This window comes from Microtus oregoni, unplaced genomic scaffold, assembly GCF_018167655.1.
Source record: "Microtus oregoni isolate MIOR12 unplaced genomic scaffold, Mior012 000007F_ref0000211, whole genome shotgun sequence".
Lineage (NCBI taxonomy): Eukaryota > Metazoa > Chordata > Mammalia > Rodentia > Cricetidae > Microtus > Microtus oregoni.
Genome location: NW_024543066.1, coordinates 32863934 through 32881044, shown reverse-complemented (window position 1 = coordinate 32881044; position 17111 = coordinate 32863934). Strand labels below are relative to the sequence as shown.

The 17111-nt window shown below is 43.9% G+C and overlaps 1 protein-coding gene across 2 annotated transcripts; it reads right to left on the bottom strand.

The window, feature by feature from the left end:
* Positions 1-890: 890 nt before the first annotated feature.
* On the bottom strand, positions 891-16424 carry Ogfrl1 (opioid growth factor receptor like 1). Of its 2 annotated transcripts, none has more exons than XM_041655759.1 (7): positions 15936-16424; positions 11791-11877; positions 11556-11637; positions 8369-8447; positions 8204-8270; positions 7953-8098; positions 891-4080 (listed from the first exon to the last, which is right to left on the bottom strand). In XM_041655759.1, the coding sequence occupies exons 1-7, from the start codon at positions 16176-16178 to the stop codon at positions 3414-3416; spliced, it is 1371 nt and encodes a 456-aa protein (XP_041511693.1). In that variant the 5' UTR covers positions 16179-16424; the 3' UTR covers positions 891-3413. The 2 variants fall into 2 exon arrangements, with proteins under 2 accessions (XP_041511693.1, XP_041511694.1); XM_041655760.1 differs by having other exon boundaries at positions 11556-11634.
* Positions 16425-17111: the final 687 nt, after the last annotated feature.

Below are 17111 nucleotides of genomic sequence, written 5' to 3'. Positions count from 1 at the left end.
AGGTCTACCATGATTATTTAGAATTTCCTGTGAGAATAAGCTCAAAAATGCAGAACGATACAATAACCTTTAATGTCAGAAACATCTCCACCATACAGAAATATATAACTATTTATCGCTTTACAGTATCTCAAAATATCTTCACATATATTTTCTCCTCTGAAATATGAGAGCAAAAAATATCAGAAATGCATAAGGCTAATCAAGCAATACGACGTCTACGTAATTTTATCAGTAGCCACACTTAGAGTCCTTACAGGCCAGGGTACAACAAAGCCCGTATGAGAACACCTGCGGAAGCTCAGCAATGTGTCTAGCTACTTGGCCATGCTACATAGCATTTTCTGGAACAGCTTTTTAGTAAATTTCTGTAAGCATATGGTAGTTTGAAAAACACCAAACATAGAAGTCAAATTCAGAGGGCTGTTTGATATCTAACACACAGAGAAATACATCACCTATAGATCTTATGTTAAAAAACTATTAAATGTACAAAGTGCTTTTAATAGAAAAAATTTGAGACGTTCAATTTTTATCAGCAAAAGGAATGACTTCCCTTAACTTGTTCTTCACTGAGTTATTCTCTTTGTTATTTACAGTTAAAATGTAGGAAACATTGCCACTTTATGAATATGCAGTTTAAATCACCATCGTTGAGAAAAGGCCACTATTTTAGATGGAAGCCAGGGAGTTCTCCTCTTGAGACTCAATGTTCTCAAATTAAATAGCGCAAGCTAACATAATCATTAATAAGAAATAATAGTCTAAACTCGAAATTGTTAAACGTTTTCATTTCTAAGGGTTCTGGTATACCATAATTTCTATGTGATTCAGATTGTATTAATTTTAGTTCCTGGTATCTTGTATTTAAAAAATATTTTTAGTATCTGGCCCATGTTTATTTTTTAAAAAAAAAAAAACCTCATTTATGCATATGTAATAGGTATGTATGGGCACTGCATGTACAGAGTTCCCCTGGAAGCCAGAACAAGGACTCAGATCCCTTAGTACTAGAGGTAGTTGTGAACCAACCACCTAGTATAGGTGTTGAGAGTGGAACCTTGGAAGAGCCATCTCTCTAGTCCCCCTGATCCCATGGTTTTTATACTAAATACACTTAAAGTGGTCTGAATGCTTCATTGTGTGTTCAAAATTAAGATATTTTGAATTAAACCAATCATAGCCCTACAATTTGGCCTAATTTAGTAGTCCTCTTTCCTTCCTGAATCCTGTGTAAACTCAACAAACTAAAGCTGTAGAATTGCAGTAACTAAATGCTGAAGTGTTTCCTATCTTACTCACTGGGATGGATACACAACACCGGTGCCACCAGGACGCATGCATGCACGTGTGCGCATATGCACACACACATACGCAGCATACTCTCTTTCTCTCTAAACACACACACACACACACACACACACACACACACACACACAAAATCCGGGATGAGCAACTGAGCTGTATTGTGTAAACTTAAAAACGATAAAATCTTATTTTTAAAAGCACAAGATTGGTGGGAGTATTTTGCAGGAATCACCACTAAAACTGTGGGTGGAAAAAACCAACAAGATGATTATGTGATGTGGTATGAAAGAGGAAATAGTAAAAATTCCTTGGGGTAGGAGAGAGGCAGGGAAAGCCTATAGGACTTTTCTTGAAAGCCGAAGAGAGATTTTATAAAGTCAATTCCTTGCTAAATAAAAAACAGTAAAAATATTCTCTGTTCATTGCTTTGTTTGTATGAATGTTTTGGAGTTCCCATCACAGTGTTTCTGATTGTCTTCGGATCTGCAGTAATTAGCAACAACTGTACAAAACAAGACTGTTAGCCAATGAGTTGTAATATACTAGTTCTTACTAAAAGTGAGTGAGTGTATGGAACCGCAAACTGTTCTCAGATCCAAAATGACTAACTGCAGATGAACATACACACACACACACACACACACACACACACACACACACACACACTGTGGACGAGTCACACTGGCAATCCCACAATGCTACCCACATACACAGACACTGGACGAGTGACATCAGCAACACCACAATGCTACAGACACACAGACACTGTGGACGAGTCACACTGGCAATCCCACAATGCTACACACACACACATACAGAAGCTGTGGACTAGTGACACTGGCAACCTCACAATGCTACATACAAACAAACACTGTGGACGAGTGACATTGGCAACGTCACAATGCTACACACACACAGAGACGTTGTGGACTAGTGACAGTGGCAATCCCACAATGCTACACACACACAGACACTGTGGACTAGTGACATTGGCAACCTCACAATGCTACATACACACAAACACTGTGGACGAGTGACATTGGCAACGCCACAATGCTACACACACACAGAGACATTGTGGACTAGTGACAGTGGCAATCCCACAATGCTACACACACACAGAGACATTGTGGACTAGTGACAGTGGCAATCCCACAATGCTACACACACACAGACACTGTGGACGAGTGACACAGGCAAACCCACAGTGCTCATGGCATTGATGCAGGAATGGCTCAAAGGGCAAAATTGCCCGTCGACAGTGTGAGGACACATCTTTAGAAAACATTTGTGATTTTTTTAAAACACTCCTCAGTGAGTATAGTCCTAATCAACCACCAGTTTTATATATAATAGCCACAAAAAACAGTCTATTTTTGTTTTGTATTTACATACATACACATACACACACACACACACACACACACACACAGACACACGTCCTTTCTAAACACTTAATACTGAAAATATTCTTATTATTCTAAACATTAAAAAAATCTTGAAGTCAGACTATTAAAAATTTCCCTCTCCCCAGCTGGACACGGGTCCTAACGTGTGCTGGAAAACTCGTGTGGACGCTGACAAAGACGGAGCAGAGGCAGGCTTGCAGACAAGTGGGACCAACTGCCACTGTAGAACCCAAAGCTAAGAACACCAAGGAGCTGCAACAAAGAACCCAGATGACTTTCTGGATACATTCGAGAAAACCTACTCATCCTTCCAGTTTCAAAATGAATTTAAAAGTCCAGTAAGACCGCATCTGGAGAGGGTCCTGATTTCTACATGAATCTCTCAAGAGAACAGGCAGAATACAAAATGCTACTCCATTAGTTCTAGATGACTTGATAATATTTTTAAAGTAACTGTTATATACAGAATTTGGAAAAACACATCCTAAATATATTCTTTTATTGGATCTGGTCTTAAAAACTTATTAAATATCCAATTTCATTGTGATCCAAAATAAAAAAAGAAGAACAAACGGTTTACAACAAAATTCACAGATGGCTAACATTTTAAACGTGACCTCATCTCTGTTCCTCGGGGTAAATTAGACAGGAGTGTTTTACACTCTTAACCGGAACTGGTTTGTGGGTTTGTGACATTCACTGTGACAGTACCTCATCGTGGCAACTGGTGTTTTCAGGGTTTTCCGAGTCTTTGCTCTGGTTTTCCCCCTCTTCGACATTTTCAGAAGAAGTTGGACATTGCCCTTTCCCTGCGGTCTCAGTAACTGTTTCCTCGGGTGGAGGATTTGATTCTTCAGCAGCACTGTCTGGCTCTGTGTCTTGCGGTTTGCTATCTTCACTGCAGGGCTCCGGGCCCGGCTTCTCTGTCTCCTCCACAGCCTCTCTAGGAGCCCCCTTTTTCTCTTCCACAGTTCTGCTATTTAGTTGAACAGCTACTGAGGAATTTTTGGAGTCCTTGGATTTCTTGTGCATAGATGTTTGACTACTCGAACCTGAAGTGGGCAGAGCAGGCATCTTCTGGGCTTTGCCTTGCTCCGGCTGTTCTTTCTTAGGCGGGCCCCAGATGAAATTCTCCGACGGCCTGTAATGTTTCTGGGCAAAGCGCAGGAGCTTCCTCCTCTCTCTTCTGTCTCTAATGGTATACACGAAATACTCCAGAGCACTCTGCCTGATGTTGGGAAGAGTGTTCTCCACCAGAGCCTCGTGGAGAATCAATTTTACGAGAGGAGATTTAAAACTCTCGTACCCAAGCTCACCAAGGCTTTTCAGAATCCGCGTAATTCTTAAATAGTTGTGCTGGGACCTGAAAGAGAGAATTACAGAACATAAGAGAAAATAGCATGTATTTGACTCTGAGGTCTCGGCTCAAGGCAACCTATGTGAAACTCAAATGTACAAGCCAACTCTCCTCTTGAAAAGACTCTCTATGTAAAGAATTACTGGGATTGAATGCATCCTCGCTGGTGTTGCCTTGTTTATTAACATATATGGGGATGAGGGATCTATGAGAGCAGCTTGTGACAAACCGCCAAGCATCAAGTTAGCTGATATTGTCATAAGAAGAAGGGATGGTACAGAAAAAGATGAAAGTGTAAAAAGACGTGCACAAAACCCTTGCTACATGTATCTGCCCTAGCTTCCAAAAGTGTTTGAGTTATTAAATTAGAAGTAATTGCCAAATCATCTGGAAATGTTGGAGAAAGATGTCAAATTATTTGAGATATGGAAGTGTAGTAGCTCCATGGTCTTATATTTCAATAAGAGAATACAGATAAAACGGAAATCTTAATTATTTGAGCTAACCAATGACTGGGATAGATAAGCCCACACAAATTTTATTATCTCCATCCTCTTGGATGTTTATCTTCAAAGTATTATTTTACATTTTAATTTTCTTTTTGTCTGAAAGGTGACACTTAGACATATGTCTTAGTATTATGGATCTGTAACATCAGGATTTTCTTAAAGCTTCTTTATGTGTCTGTGTGTGCCTATTTAAGTCTATATGCATTGTGTGTGTGCAGGAACCAAGGAAGGTGAGAAGAGGATGCCAGCTTCACAGGAACCGGAGTTAGAGGCAGCAAGGTGCCACGTGGGTGCTGGGACCCACACCCTGGTCCTTTGCGAGAGCAGTAACAACTTTTAACTGCCGAGCCATGTCTCCAGCCTCAAATCTACAATTTAAATTGTGTTTTGAGACAATGTGACTGGGGTAATATTAAGAAACCATACCAATAACCACAGGATTGATTTAACGGTCACATTAATGTAGAGCTCTTGAGTTGAAAGAACTTATTGACAAACCTCGAAACGTGATGAAGCAGATACCAGGTTTGCAACTCAACCACTCTATGACAAACAGGAAACGTAGTGTTTGCATGCACCTTCATCTGCATCTAGACATTCGCAAGCTAAGTATTTATGTAACAGAAAGGGAAAAAGAAAGTAAAAAACAAAGATCAGGATTCTAGAATGAAATTCTCTGTAATCGGGTGCTTCAGTATGATTTGATATAAATGCCACACGGAAAGGCGAAGTGGTGGAAGGAGAAGTTCAGTCCCTGCACACCAGGGAACTGAGAAAGTGCTGCTCGAGAGACAAAATGGCAGGGCTGATTTTGCCAAAAGCCTAGACAGGAAAAGGGGGAACACAGGAGGGAAATGAAATCTGAGCTGAGAGTCAGTACAGCTCGCTGCAAACAGGACCTGAACAGCTTCTTGAGGTTGATCTGCACAGCTGTGCCCTCGTGCCTGGACGTATTTCACCAGCATATTTTACCACGGTTGGTCACTTGTTCGCTCGACACTACTTCATGTTGCTCTGATTAAACAGTTTTCCTCCACTGAGCTATAAATACAACCGAGTCCCGGCCTATTCTCTAAAGCGTTCAAGACGCCGCGCGGCTTCAGTCACATAGAAGCAATGACATTTAAGAATAAGTCACAGAAGAACCCAAATGAAAATGAAGACAGAGGAGATACACTTACATCATTTGCCCAATTATAACAAATAAAAATTTCCGGCAATTAGGAAGCTGTAGTGGCATGTGTCTATAATGCTGGGATTTGGAAGGCAGTGCTGGGAAGATGGCAGATCTGCAGTCAGCCTGGACTCAGAGACCTTGTCTCAAAGACAGTCCTGCAGAGAATTCATATTTGGTTGCCAGCACCTGCTGTAGGCAGTTCACTGCCTGGGAATACCAGTTCCACTGGACCGGATCTTCTGACTTCTGCATGCATCTGCATATATGCGGCACACACAGAGACAAGCAGGCACACACATATACATGTAAAATATTTTTTTCAAATTAAAAAAAAAATGTTTTCCTCAGAGAGTTCATCTAGAACTGGGAAAACAGACAGACACTGGATGACAGGAGGAGAGGGAGCGAGGTGGGGCAGTGTGGAAGGGCTGTAAATTCAGGCGGTTCTTCCAGCCAGGGCTAAGAGACAACCTAATTAAGTAAAGCCTTCAAAAAAAGGCTCTGGTTTTGGCTATAAATGAAAAGGCCTGACAATGATACCCTGGGGAGGACTCAAGCCTTTGATCACATTCTGTCCAGGATTTACAACTTCAGCCACGATGTGCCAAACACGACTGTCATCCCAAGAAGCGACAAAGTGATAGTGGTTGGCACACAGAAGTGCGGTATGCTCACTCTCTGCCACAGGCTGCCTTACACACAGCCTTCTTCAACAGCATGACAAAGTTGCTTAGAAACCATCCAGACCTGACTGTCTGTGGGACACAGGCAGATGCAGACGTGTTTGTCTTTAAATAGCTTACATAGCGAACTTATCCCGAGTTCTAAGTTAGCGGGTCTCCAGTGAGGAGCGTAAAGCTTTATGCCCACGTTTTCAAGGCTTGAGCAGAGCCGATTTGAATAGTGTTACTTAAGACATGGGAAAAAGACACCCCAACCTTAGTATTTCCACCCCTCTACCAAAGCAAGAAAGTTCTAGGAAGATGCAAACATTTTAAAGAGCCGATGCCAAAACTCTGATTGTTTTTGCCAAAGAGAAATCACTTACGTTAGTTTTTTTCCTTAATACTTGCCCAGTTCAGCTAATTACAAGGTGCTAAAAAAAGTTTCTTAAAATTGTCGGTTTAGAGTCCAGTACTCCTAAGTCACGCTATAATTAAAAATGGGAAGAAAACCAGTGTGCATATGAAGAAAATATTTTTAAAACTAAACTTTGGTTATAAGTATTAATTACCATTATACATATTCAAGCAAAAGAGTACAGCTAAACCCATCCAAGAAAGCTATTCAATTTTCCTTTGTAGATTTTGGAATTAACCACAAATAGGTACTTGTCTTTTACCTAACTCATGCAAATAACTTTTCCTCTATTCCTCTAGTCAGAAGTATAGCCACATTGAATGAAACCATTTTTATTTATGCATCATAGATCTCAGTCACGAATTTAATATAAGGTATTTGCATGCATGAAGATATTAGAAACTTTGTACCGAAAGCAGCCTATGGCCTAGGAGAGAAGATATGAAAAACTGCAAGCAAACAATAACTGTAAACTCCATGAAACGTGGCATAGAGAGGGAGAAAAGCCACGTCTGGCTGCAGGCAGAGGATTCAGGAAGAAACGGCTCTTGAGCAGAACAGCCAACGTGCTATGCAGATTTGTCCTTTGGAGTTTCTGTGCTTTGCATCAGAATGTACAAGAAGAAATAAATGCATATCTGACTAGATTTTGATTCCTATTTCTATGCCCATCAGCTAGCCAGTCAGTCCTATGCCCAATGTCTAGCTATCCCTATGCCTAATAGTGTTCCTACACCCAGTGTCTAGCTAGTCCTATGCCCAATATCTAGGAGCCTTATACCCAATGTCTAGCTATCACTATGCCCAACGGCTAGCTGCTCCTATATTCAGTGTCTAGCTAGTCCTATGCCCATCAGCTAGCTAGTCCTATGCCCAATATCTAGGAGTCTTATATCCAATGTCTAGCTATCACTATGCCCAACAGCTAGCTGTTCCTGTGCCCAGTGTCTAGCAAGTTCTATGCCCATCAGCTAGCCGTCCTATGCCCAATGGCTAGCTGTTCCTATGCCCAGTGTCTAGCCAGTTCTTTGCCCAATGGCTAGCTCTTCCTACTTTCCAGATAATGGGGCCACGGGAGAAGGCCACTGGCTTACCATTGGGGCTTCACTTACTCATTCAGATGCTGAAATCTTTCTTGCCAATTTGCAGCCCGAGCAACATTTCCAGTTTTATCAATCAGCTTTATCCCAAAAAATTCTAGCATCATTTTATAAGCCAAGAAGAATCTTCTGATTGCTTCCTTTGTTTTTTTGAATTCCTATTATAAGAAGAAATAAAAAAAAAGTCACTCGAAATGACTCAGGACAACAAAGAAAGGATATTAATTGGCTACCTCATGCAAGATGAATTGAGTTTGCCTTACCTCAATTTCATATGTAGTTAATTCTTTAGCATAAAAGTTCAAGCCTTGTTCTCTCAGGGGAAAAAGCCTAGTTGGTTAAAAATAAAATAAAAATTTTCAATGTACACTGTCTTGAGAACACACAGTTACCAAGGGCCCAGTTCAGGGTGAGAGCATTTAACTGACCATTGAATGTAGGTGTGGTTGTGCTCCAGCTTCTCATAGTCTCCCTTCCATTTACTCAGGACCTCTTCAATGTAAACCCCTAAACAGCAAATGTTTAGAAAATGAACCACTCACTGAAAACACGGTGATGGCATTTTAACATACAAGTCACCTGAGTTTTATAATAAACCATTAGTTTAGAACCAGCAACATACAAGATCACTCCTGAAAGAGGAACAAATACTCGGTAATACAATAAGCCTAATTTAAAAACACATAGCAGTAACTTGAATTACAAAACTCTGTAGTAGACAATGCACTCTCGAGCAGAGGATGGCAAATGATGGTCTAATGATCATCTTGTTAGTACAGTTTTATTGGAACATAGCCAAGCACACCATTTATATACTGTCCACAGGTGCTTTTTACTACAACACACACACACCTGAGTGTTACGATGGACTATCAAAGTCTAACACATTTTCTATCTGCCTCTGTGCAGAAAAACTATTCCAAACAGCATTATCATCTCCATATGATTAATAACAACAAAAAATTACTAATGAAAACAATGCTGTTAAGTGATATATCTGTTCAAAGTCACATACTAACAAATTATTATTATTATTGTTATTAATGATGATAACAATCTCCAGTCATACACTAGGAACAAAGTAGCCTAGGAGAAAACACTGGTCTTTGTGCCTGTATAAAGTAAGTCCTTTTATTATGGCCCCATGTTCTCCTATAAGAACTTAATAAAAGCCTTTTTATCCTCAGGTCTGTCAAGGTCCTTACCACTGGCCAGTTAGCTAATCTTATAGAAACAAACAACAGACAAACCCACAGCTCATCTCATTCTTGTTTCCTCAAAGATCAGCAGCTTGTTGCCAAGGCCCCTCCCAGAAATGGGAAAAGTTGTACTGAATCACACCACACTGTAGGTTTAACTGTAGGTTCACAGGTTCATCCTGTAGGTTTAACACATTGGAGTCATTTTTCTCCTGCGTTTTTTTCCTTAATCAATAGTAAATAAAACTGCATCTATGTCCACAGGTTTGCCTCCAGACTTCTGGGACACCAAAATGTTTAAGTTAATTGGATTTGGCCATTTTGGCAACAAGCCTCAGGGCATCAGATCAGGACTCTCTCTCCCAAACACCACACCCAGTCTTTGAGCTCCCTTTCCGGCTTAATCACTGGATATCCCAAGACTCTGAAAGGTTCATGTCTTAGGGTTCCTATGGCCAGAAATGACGTAGGGAGGGAAGGGCTTTTTCCCTCCCACTTCAACATCACAGCCTGATGGGAAGCTCGGCTAGGAACTCGAGGCAGTAACTGAAGCAGAGGCCATGGAGGAATGCTGTTTCCTGGTTGGTTTCCCATGGCTTGCATGCCTGCTACCTCATACCATCCAGGACCACCAGACCAGGGATGACACAGCTGCTCATGTGGGAGGCCCTCCCATCGTAGACATCAATGCAGAAAATGCCCTAGGCTTTCCCACAGAGCAATACGATGTGGGTATTTTCTCACTCAAGGTACCCTCTTTGTAAATGACTCCAGCCTGTATTAGTTAACATAAAACTAGCCAGCCCAGTTTACAGACTAGGGCAGTGGTTCTCAACCTTCCTAATTCTGCAACTCTTTAATACAGTTCCTCATGTTGTAGTGACACCCCCCCGACCAAGCATAAAAATATTTTCATTGCTACTTCATAACTGTAATGTTGCTACTGCTATGAATCATAATGTAAATACCTGTGTTTCCCGATGGTCTCAGGAAAGCCCTGTGAAAGGGCTGTCTGACCACCAAAGCGGTCATGATGTACAGGTTGAGAACCGCTGATCTAGGACCCCCGCTAGCTGACTCATACTGTTGTGAATGTCACTCTTACTGAGAGCAAATGACAGGAATCAGGGCAATCTGGTCACCTCACACTGATCCTCCAAGGAGACTCTGGCTCCTGCTTTGCCAATACACAATACAGATACCCATTGAGTGTGCTGCCTCAGGTTTGTTTGTTTGTTTTTTTTTTGCTTTCAAGTTTGTAATCAAATTACCATAGCAACTGTGAATTTTCGCTTTGGGTTTGGAAAAGCTCCTATGCTTTTCACGGGTTTCACGGGTGTGAGGGGGGCACGTTTATTTGGCAGGGTTCAAACAGGGGTTGCTGTAGTGATCCAGCCCTTGATTCTGAAAAGTGGCAAAGGTAATTCTAGACACAAACAATATCTTTACTAATGTTCTAAATAATTTTTAGGTATGGCATAGCAGAAAGAACAGTGGAACTTAGTCCCTCTCTAAGATCAATTCAGCGACCCAGGAAGTCAGTCATTTAGGCTTCACGTCCCAGTTACTGCATATTGGAGATGAAAAGCTGAATTCAACCCCCTTCAAAATCTAATCATTTGAAAGTCTATGGATCCTCAACTCTCTCCTCTTTTCTGTTCTCTCTCTCTCTCTCTCTCTCTCTCTCTCTCACACACACACACACAGACACACACACACACACACAAGCCTACTGATGTGGGATGTCCTTCTGTATGTGATGCTTTTATTTGTAATGAATAAAGCTGTTTTGGCCAATGGCTTAGCAGAGTAAAGCCTGGCAGGAAATCTGAACAGAGATATATAGAGAGAGTAAGCAGAGTCAAGAAGACGCCATATAGCTGCCAAAGAAGAAAGATGCCAGAACAGAACCTTACCTGGTAAGCCACAGCCTCGTAGCAATATACAGATTAATAGAATTGGGTTTATTTAAGATGTAAGAGTGGGTAAATAAGAAGCCTGAGCTAATAGGCCAAACGGTGTTATAATTAATATAGTTTCTGTGTGATTATTCGGGTCTGGGTGGCTGGGAAATGAAAGAGCAGTCTCCTTCCACAGTCTACCCCCCCCCAAAAAAAAAATTAAACTAAACCAAACAAAACAACTGCCCCTATTACCTTTTCAGCAACAGCCATGACACACAGATAACAAGAAGATACAGTTAACCAGTATCTTTTTCTCGACAGTTCACTAAATAGATGGCCACAACTCTAAAACCTGGGCTCCAGGGACACATCAGCCTGCATAGATAACAAGGCGAAACAAAGCTGACCAGCTAACACATGCATCAGACATACACAAAGTCGAGATAAGGAACGAACACCCAAATATCCGTTAGGATTTAAAATTTGCTTTTTTACCAACATGGCTTACTTACCATCTGGCTTAAATGGAATTTTATTCTTATAAAAGCGAAGGTTGCTCAAGTCATTTTGATACCGAATATCTTTGAAGTTCTGCTAAAGGAAAAGATAAATTAATCTCCAGTATATGGGAACACACAAAAAGGCACAAGGACCGTTCCATTATGTTTTCTTACCAGCAGAGTAAAAACAGAAAAACGGAAAGACAAGCGTTTACATTTAAGGGGGGAAAGCATTCTGTTGTCTTACTGGGTACTGATGTCGGTATTTGTACAAATCCCTCGCAGCATAGAAGCTCCTCTTTGGTTTAGCAGCTGCTTCCGTGGGATCACCACCCTAAGACACAGAGGGAAACTCCGTCACACACTTACACAGAGCATGATCCTGAGACCCTCACTGACACGGACAGAGGGACTGAGAAAGCTCCAGACCAAACTCCAAAATACTCAACATCTGTAAAGAGCCCTGAACACCGACAACCCGGCCAGATGAAGGAAACGATTATGTCTCTATATTGATGCCCATAAGCAATGCTGGCTGACATGACCTCCTTGTTTGCGTCACAAATTCCTGTTCTGAGCTCTATCACTAAATAAAAAACTTTCGATTCAGTAAATAGCAAACTCTTCAACGCCTTTGGGGAGTAAATGCTAAGAATCAGTATCGATCCGGAACTGCATTCAGAATGAATTGCAAACATGTTTCAGGAGCCGATGACCAAACTTACTTCATACACCACTAGGAAAGGGTTAAGTTGGCAACTCAAGTCTACACAGAAGATTCTCATTAAATCTGCATCTCGGAGCTGCACTTGAAAGTCAAGGAATATTTATGAACGGGAAAGGGGTTTTAAACTGAATTAGCTTTCTAAACTCCTTCAAAGCACCATAACAAACACAAGGCATGAATAATCATCTGCCCATTCAATGATCAATGGGACCTAAATCAGCAAATTGGAGATAAATGCGCAAAGCAAGACGGAGCTCATTCTCGGGAGGGATGAACGTTGACTGAGGTACTTTCTGTGTGGCAGTTCACTCACGCTGTGAGGTCACTGTGGATGGGTAAGACGCGGGTCCGGGCATCCTTTAGCTATCGAGACCATATCATGTAGGACAAAATGCTTTTGCCCGGTGACACGCGCGACAATGAGATGGAACATGGGGAAGTCTGCAGTGCTAGAATATGAATATTCATTAAGAAAGCTGCCCCCAGTCCTTTCTCTCTCATCATCTCCCGCCCTCTCTCAGTGCAGACAGACTGGCATCCTTCTAAGCAATCTTCACACGTTTCCGAGGTGGTGTGATTCTCACTCTTACTACAAGTGCAGAGCTACTTCAGCACCGAATCCTCCGACGTCTAACAGCGGCTACACTGGCATGTTACATAAGCAAGGAAAGGCTTCCATTCTGGTTCTTGCCACACTTTTCAAAATAGCTCCGCCTAGCAAGTTTCAGAATCTATTTAGCCCGAGCTACAACCACATGAATCATCACCTGCATTGGCCAAGAGCACTTTTCCATTTCCAGAACACTTCCGTGTCCCTTATTACTTCACTTGGGTCTTACAACATAGCTCACTGGCCTTCATTACTGCTTGCACCTTGTTTCTAAGCTTAGAGGAACTAAACAAGGCTCGGATTCCGGCAACAGTGCAAGAACTAGCTGCTTCCACGCTTGTCTAATTAGGTCTGAGCCAGTGTCCTCCCTGCTAAAACTGACAGAAGTGATGAATATTTGAGAATCCTGTTACAAAGATCAACGACCCAAGATCTGGAGCCAAGAGACTAGGTAAGTCTTGGTTCTGCTACTTTATATCTGTGAGGCATTTAAGAAAATCACTTAGCTGAATCTTAGTTTTATCATCTGTGAAATGAAGATTATGGCTCATGGCCTGCCTGGTTCCCCAAGACAGACTGCCAAGTGCCGAAGCCTGCATCCTTCACCCTGCCAGCATCTGCCCTGTTTAGCTCTGGCCTCTTTCACTTCCTCAGAGAGGATTCTGCACCTTAACATACCACTCCCTTCCCCCTGGGCCATCAAAATTTCCCTCTTCCAAGCCATTCCCCGAATCCAGCAAGCATGCTTCAGTCTCTCCAAACTTAGGCATAATCTCTCGCTTGACCCAAGTCTGCCTCAAATACAGATCATGCCTCCGCTCCCTTGTGATGTAAATCATCACCTAAGAATTGGGCATATTCTTTATCTAGAATCATATTCTAGAGCTCACCCCGTAACCTAAATAAGGCTCTGCCCTCAGCATGGCATTAAAAATGGGACAATTAGGAACTTTCCAAATAAATCTCTGTCTGGTAAAAATCACATCTCAATGGCCATCCCAGGTGACTTCCCAGCTATACTGAACCCCTTAAGGCCCTCCACCCTGAAGCAATGTTAGCATTGGCTGTCAGAATGCCACACTCTCCTCCTGTCTTGTTTCCCGGGTCACTGTCCCCTCGTTTTTGGTTCCTCCTCTTAATCACACCCTCTGTCTAGAGCAGTGGGCCTCAACCTATAGGTCACGACCCTTTCATAGGGGTTACAGATGATATATCCTGCATATCAGATATTTACATTACCATTCCAAACAGCAGCAAAAATATAGCTAAGAAGTAGCAATGAAATAATTTTATGGTTGGAGGTCACCACAACAGGAGGGACTGTATTAAAGGGTCACAGCATTAGGGAGGTTGGGAACCACTGGTCTAGAGTGAGAAGGTTTGTCCTCATCCCCCATGGCTCCTTGGTGACCTCTTATCTTGCACTGCTTTTTAATTTACTCCTAAATGCCTGCCTATAGCTTCAATACTAGACCAACTATTTATAGAGAGCATTAACTACTCTTCAGTCCCTCTCAAATACTTAATAGGACGGCAAACTTAAGACTCGACTTAACCTCTAAAGCATCTTCCGCCCCAGGCTTTGTCTTCTCAGTTACTGGTACCATCCTTTGTCTCTTGTTTACAGAGAGGTGGACATCAGCAAAGATGGTGATGAGAAACCAGTCTGCAACCTACTTTAAAGGGGGAGCTGGCTGTTTCAAGCAAGGAACAAACAGGGTGAAGGGCCAAACAGAAACCAGGAGATTATTTAAGAAGCTGGGTGATACTTACAGAGGAAAAAGTTGCCATTAATGGGTGGTCTACTTAGTCACTCAGGTGGGGGGGGGGGGGGCATTGGCTGAAATGTTATCCTGCTATTTTAACACAGATTGACCTCATTAATTATATTATTACCCTTTTTTATTCCAAACATCTGTCAATAGCTACTTACTTGGGGAGACAAATGGAAAGATAAAATACTGGAATATGACAAGTAATACTGTTTCAGGGTTCAGCACACAACGCTAGATGCAAACCAGAGCACGAGGGAAGAATGGCCCCATCCCATCCGTTAGGGCCAAAGCGCTCATTTTGGTGACAGACATACTTAGGTCTGCGTCTTTCTTTCCCTTTATGCTTTATGCAGGATTCTCCTTAGAAGGCTCACACTTCTCTAAAATGATAATTAAAATGGCATGCACACACCCAAAACTGCATTCCATTTCAATAACATGCTCAACTAGCTCCTACAGGAAGGCTCTGCTGTCCTCCCAAGAAGACGAGACTTCCCCTAAAGTCACTTTGGACTTGGGGCTCCATTTTCTCTTAAGTGGTAATGGGGGACGTTAACCTTCAACACACTGCAGACTTCTTTATAAAAAAAAATACAGTCCCTCCATTTAAAAGTTTCTGAGGCCCGGATAGGTAAAGGGACTCTCTCCCCTTTTCCCCCTCCCCCACCAACCTCCATAACAACGGTATTGGTCAAGTGATTTAAGCTTGGTTGGATCAACAAGTCTTCTGCGTGAAACAAAATGTTTAAGGAATGTCTTGAAGCGTTGAAAGGTATCTCTTGGGGAAACGAACCCAGACATATTAAGTTTGCACGGGAACCTTTCTCCAATACTTTTAATGGCCATGGACCCCCGCTGAGGGGGAGCCTGCGAGTCGCTGGGCAATTGCAGTTCCTTCTTGTTCTGAATATTTAAAAAAAAAAAAAAACAAACAGTAACACGCACCGGTCGGGTCCTCACAATCCTCTATTTTTAGGCTGGTTCCTCCCACCCCACCTTCGCATCACCCAGCCGCGCTGCAGAGGCAAAGATAACACCTAGAGGAGTCGGGGTTTGCCTTGGGGGACTTCCCCTTGGTAATTACAGCAAGGCCCCAGGTCAGCAGCGAGTCACCCAGGCAATCCTGGCCACCGCAGGCTCCCCCAGGTCGGATGCCCGGGCCATGCACGCCTAGCATCCCTCCCTGCACCCCCATGGGGCCGCTCGCTGTCCCCCTCCCCGGTGCCCGGGCGCTCAGCCCTGCCGGGACCACCCCGGGTCCGTGTCCGGGGGTCGCGTACCTGCTCGGCGCCCCCCGCCTCGGCGTTGTCCTCGGGCACAGGGCTGTCGCGGGGCCGCCCTCCGGCTCTCTCGGGAGGCTGCTCGGGCTGCTCCGGTTCGCCGTGCTCCTGGCCTTCGCCACCGCCTGCCGGCCCCGGCTGCTCGGGCTCGGGTTCGGGCTCCGAATCGGTCTGCCAGGTGGAGTCGCAGTCCTCCACGGTGGTGGGCTCGCGGAAGCTGACCCCGCCGAGCAGGTTGCCCATTGAAGAGGCTGCGGCAGCGCGCTAGGGCCCGGGCATGGCCGCGTTCCTCTCGGGGTGCAGGCGGCAGCTCGCACGGCCCGCGGTGCACAGTTCAGCGCGGCCGCGGGCGCTCCAGTGCACAGGCGGGGAGGAGCCGGGAGCCCCGGGGCCGCCGCCGCACGCGTCCCTGCCCGCCCATCCCGACGCCGCTCCGCCCCCGAGGAGCCGACCCACTCCCGAGCGCGGTTCACCAGCCCCTCCGGGACGCGCCCCCTCCCCTTCCCCGTCCCCTGGAGTCGACAGGGGTCAGCTGCCCCGCCCTGTCTGGCCCGGGTGCCGCCCCCTTGGGGCTCCTCCCAGATAAGCTGGAAGACTGATCCCGCCCAGGTCAGAGAGTGGAAGGAGGTGTCTCCATCAGCAGTCGGGTCCTGCCCACACCCCCGCCCCCACGGGCTGGTCCAAGAGGAAGACAAATTAGCCGCAGCAAAAGACAAAAGCTAAAGGTGACAGTGCACCCTCTAAACAGGAAATCCGAGCTTCAGGAGCAGTACTTAGGGCCACCGAGAGTCCCTGCGGTCTGAATAAAAGTCAGAGCTATCTGTCACCCCAGCCAAAGAGCAAACTTCTCTTGAAACAAAGGAGCAGTAAGAACTCGAGCAGCATGGTTCATCTCTGAGTAGTTTTAACAGTACCCACTCCACATGTGAGCTCTCTGCAGAAAAATCTCAGACTCTCAGAATCTGTACTGCAGAGGGCCTGGTTCTAAGTGGAGTTCAGACTCATAGTTCTAAGGGGACAACCAAAGAGTGTGAAACAAATCTCACGAAGCTGGGGCCCTCTTCCCTCCTAGTCTGGATGGGACCTCTGTTGGGGAGCATTGCCTGGGCTCATGCAGGCAGCTTGGTGCTCAGAAAACATTATTGAATAGGCACAAAAAAAATGGGTTAGTTTTGT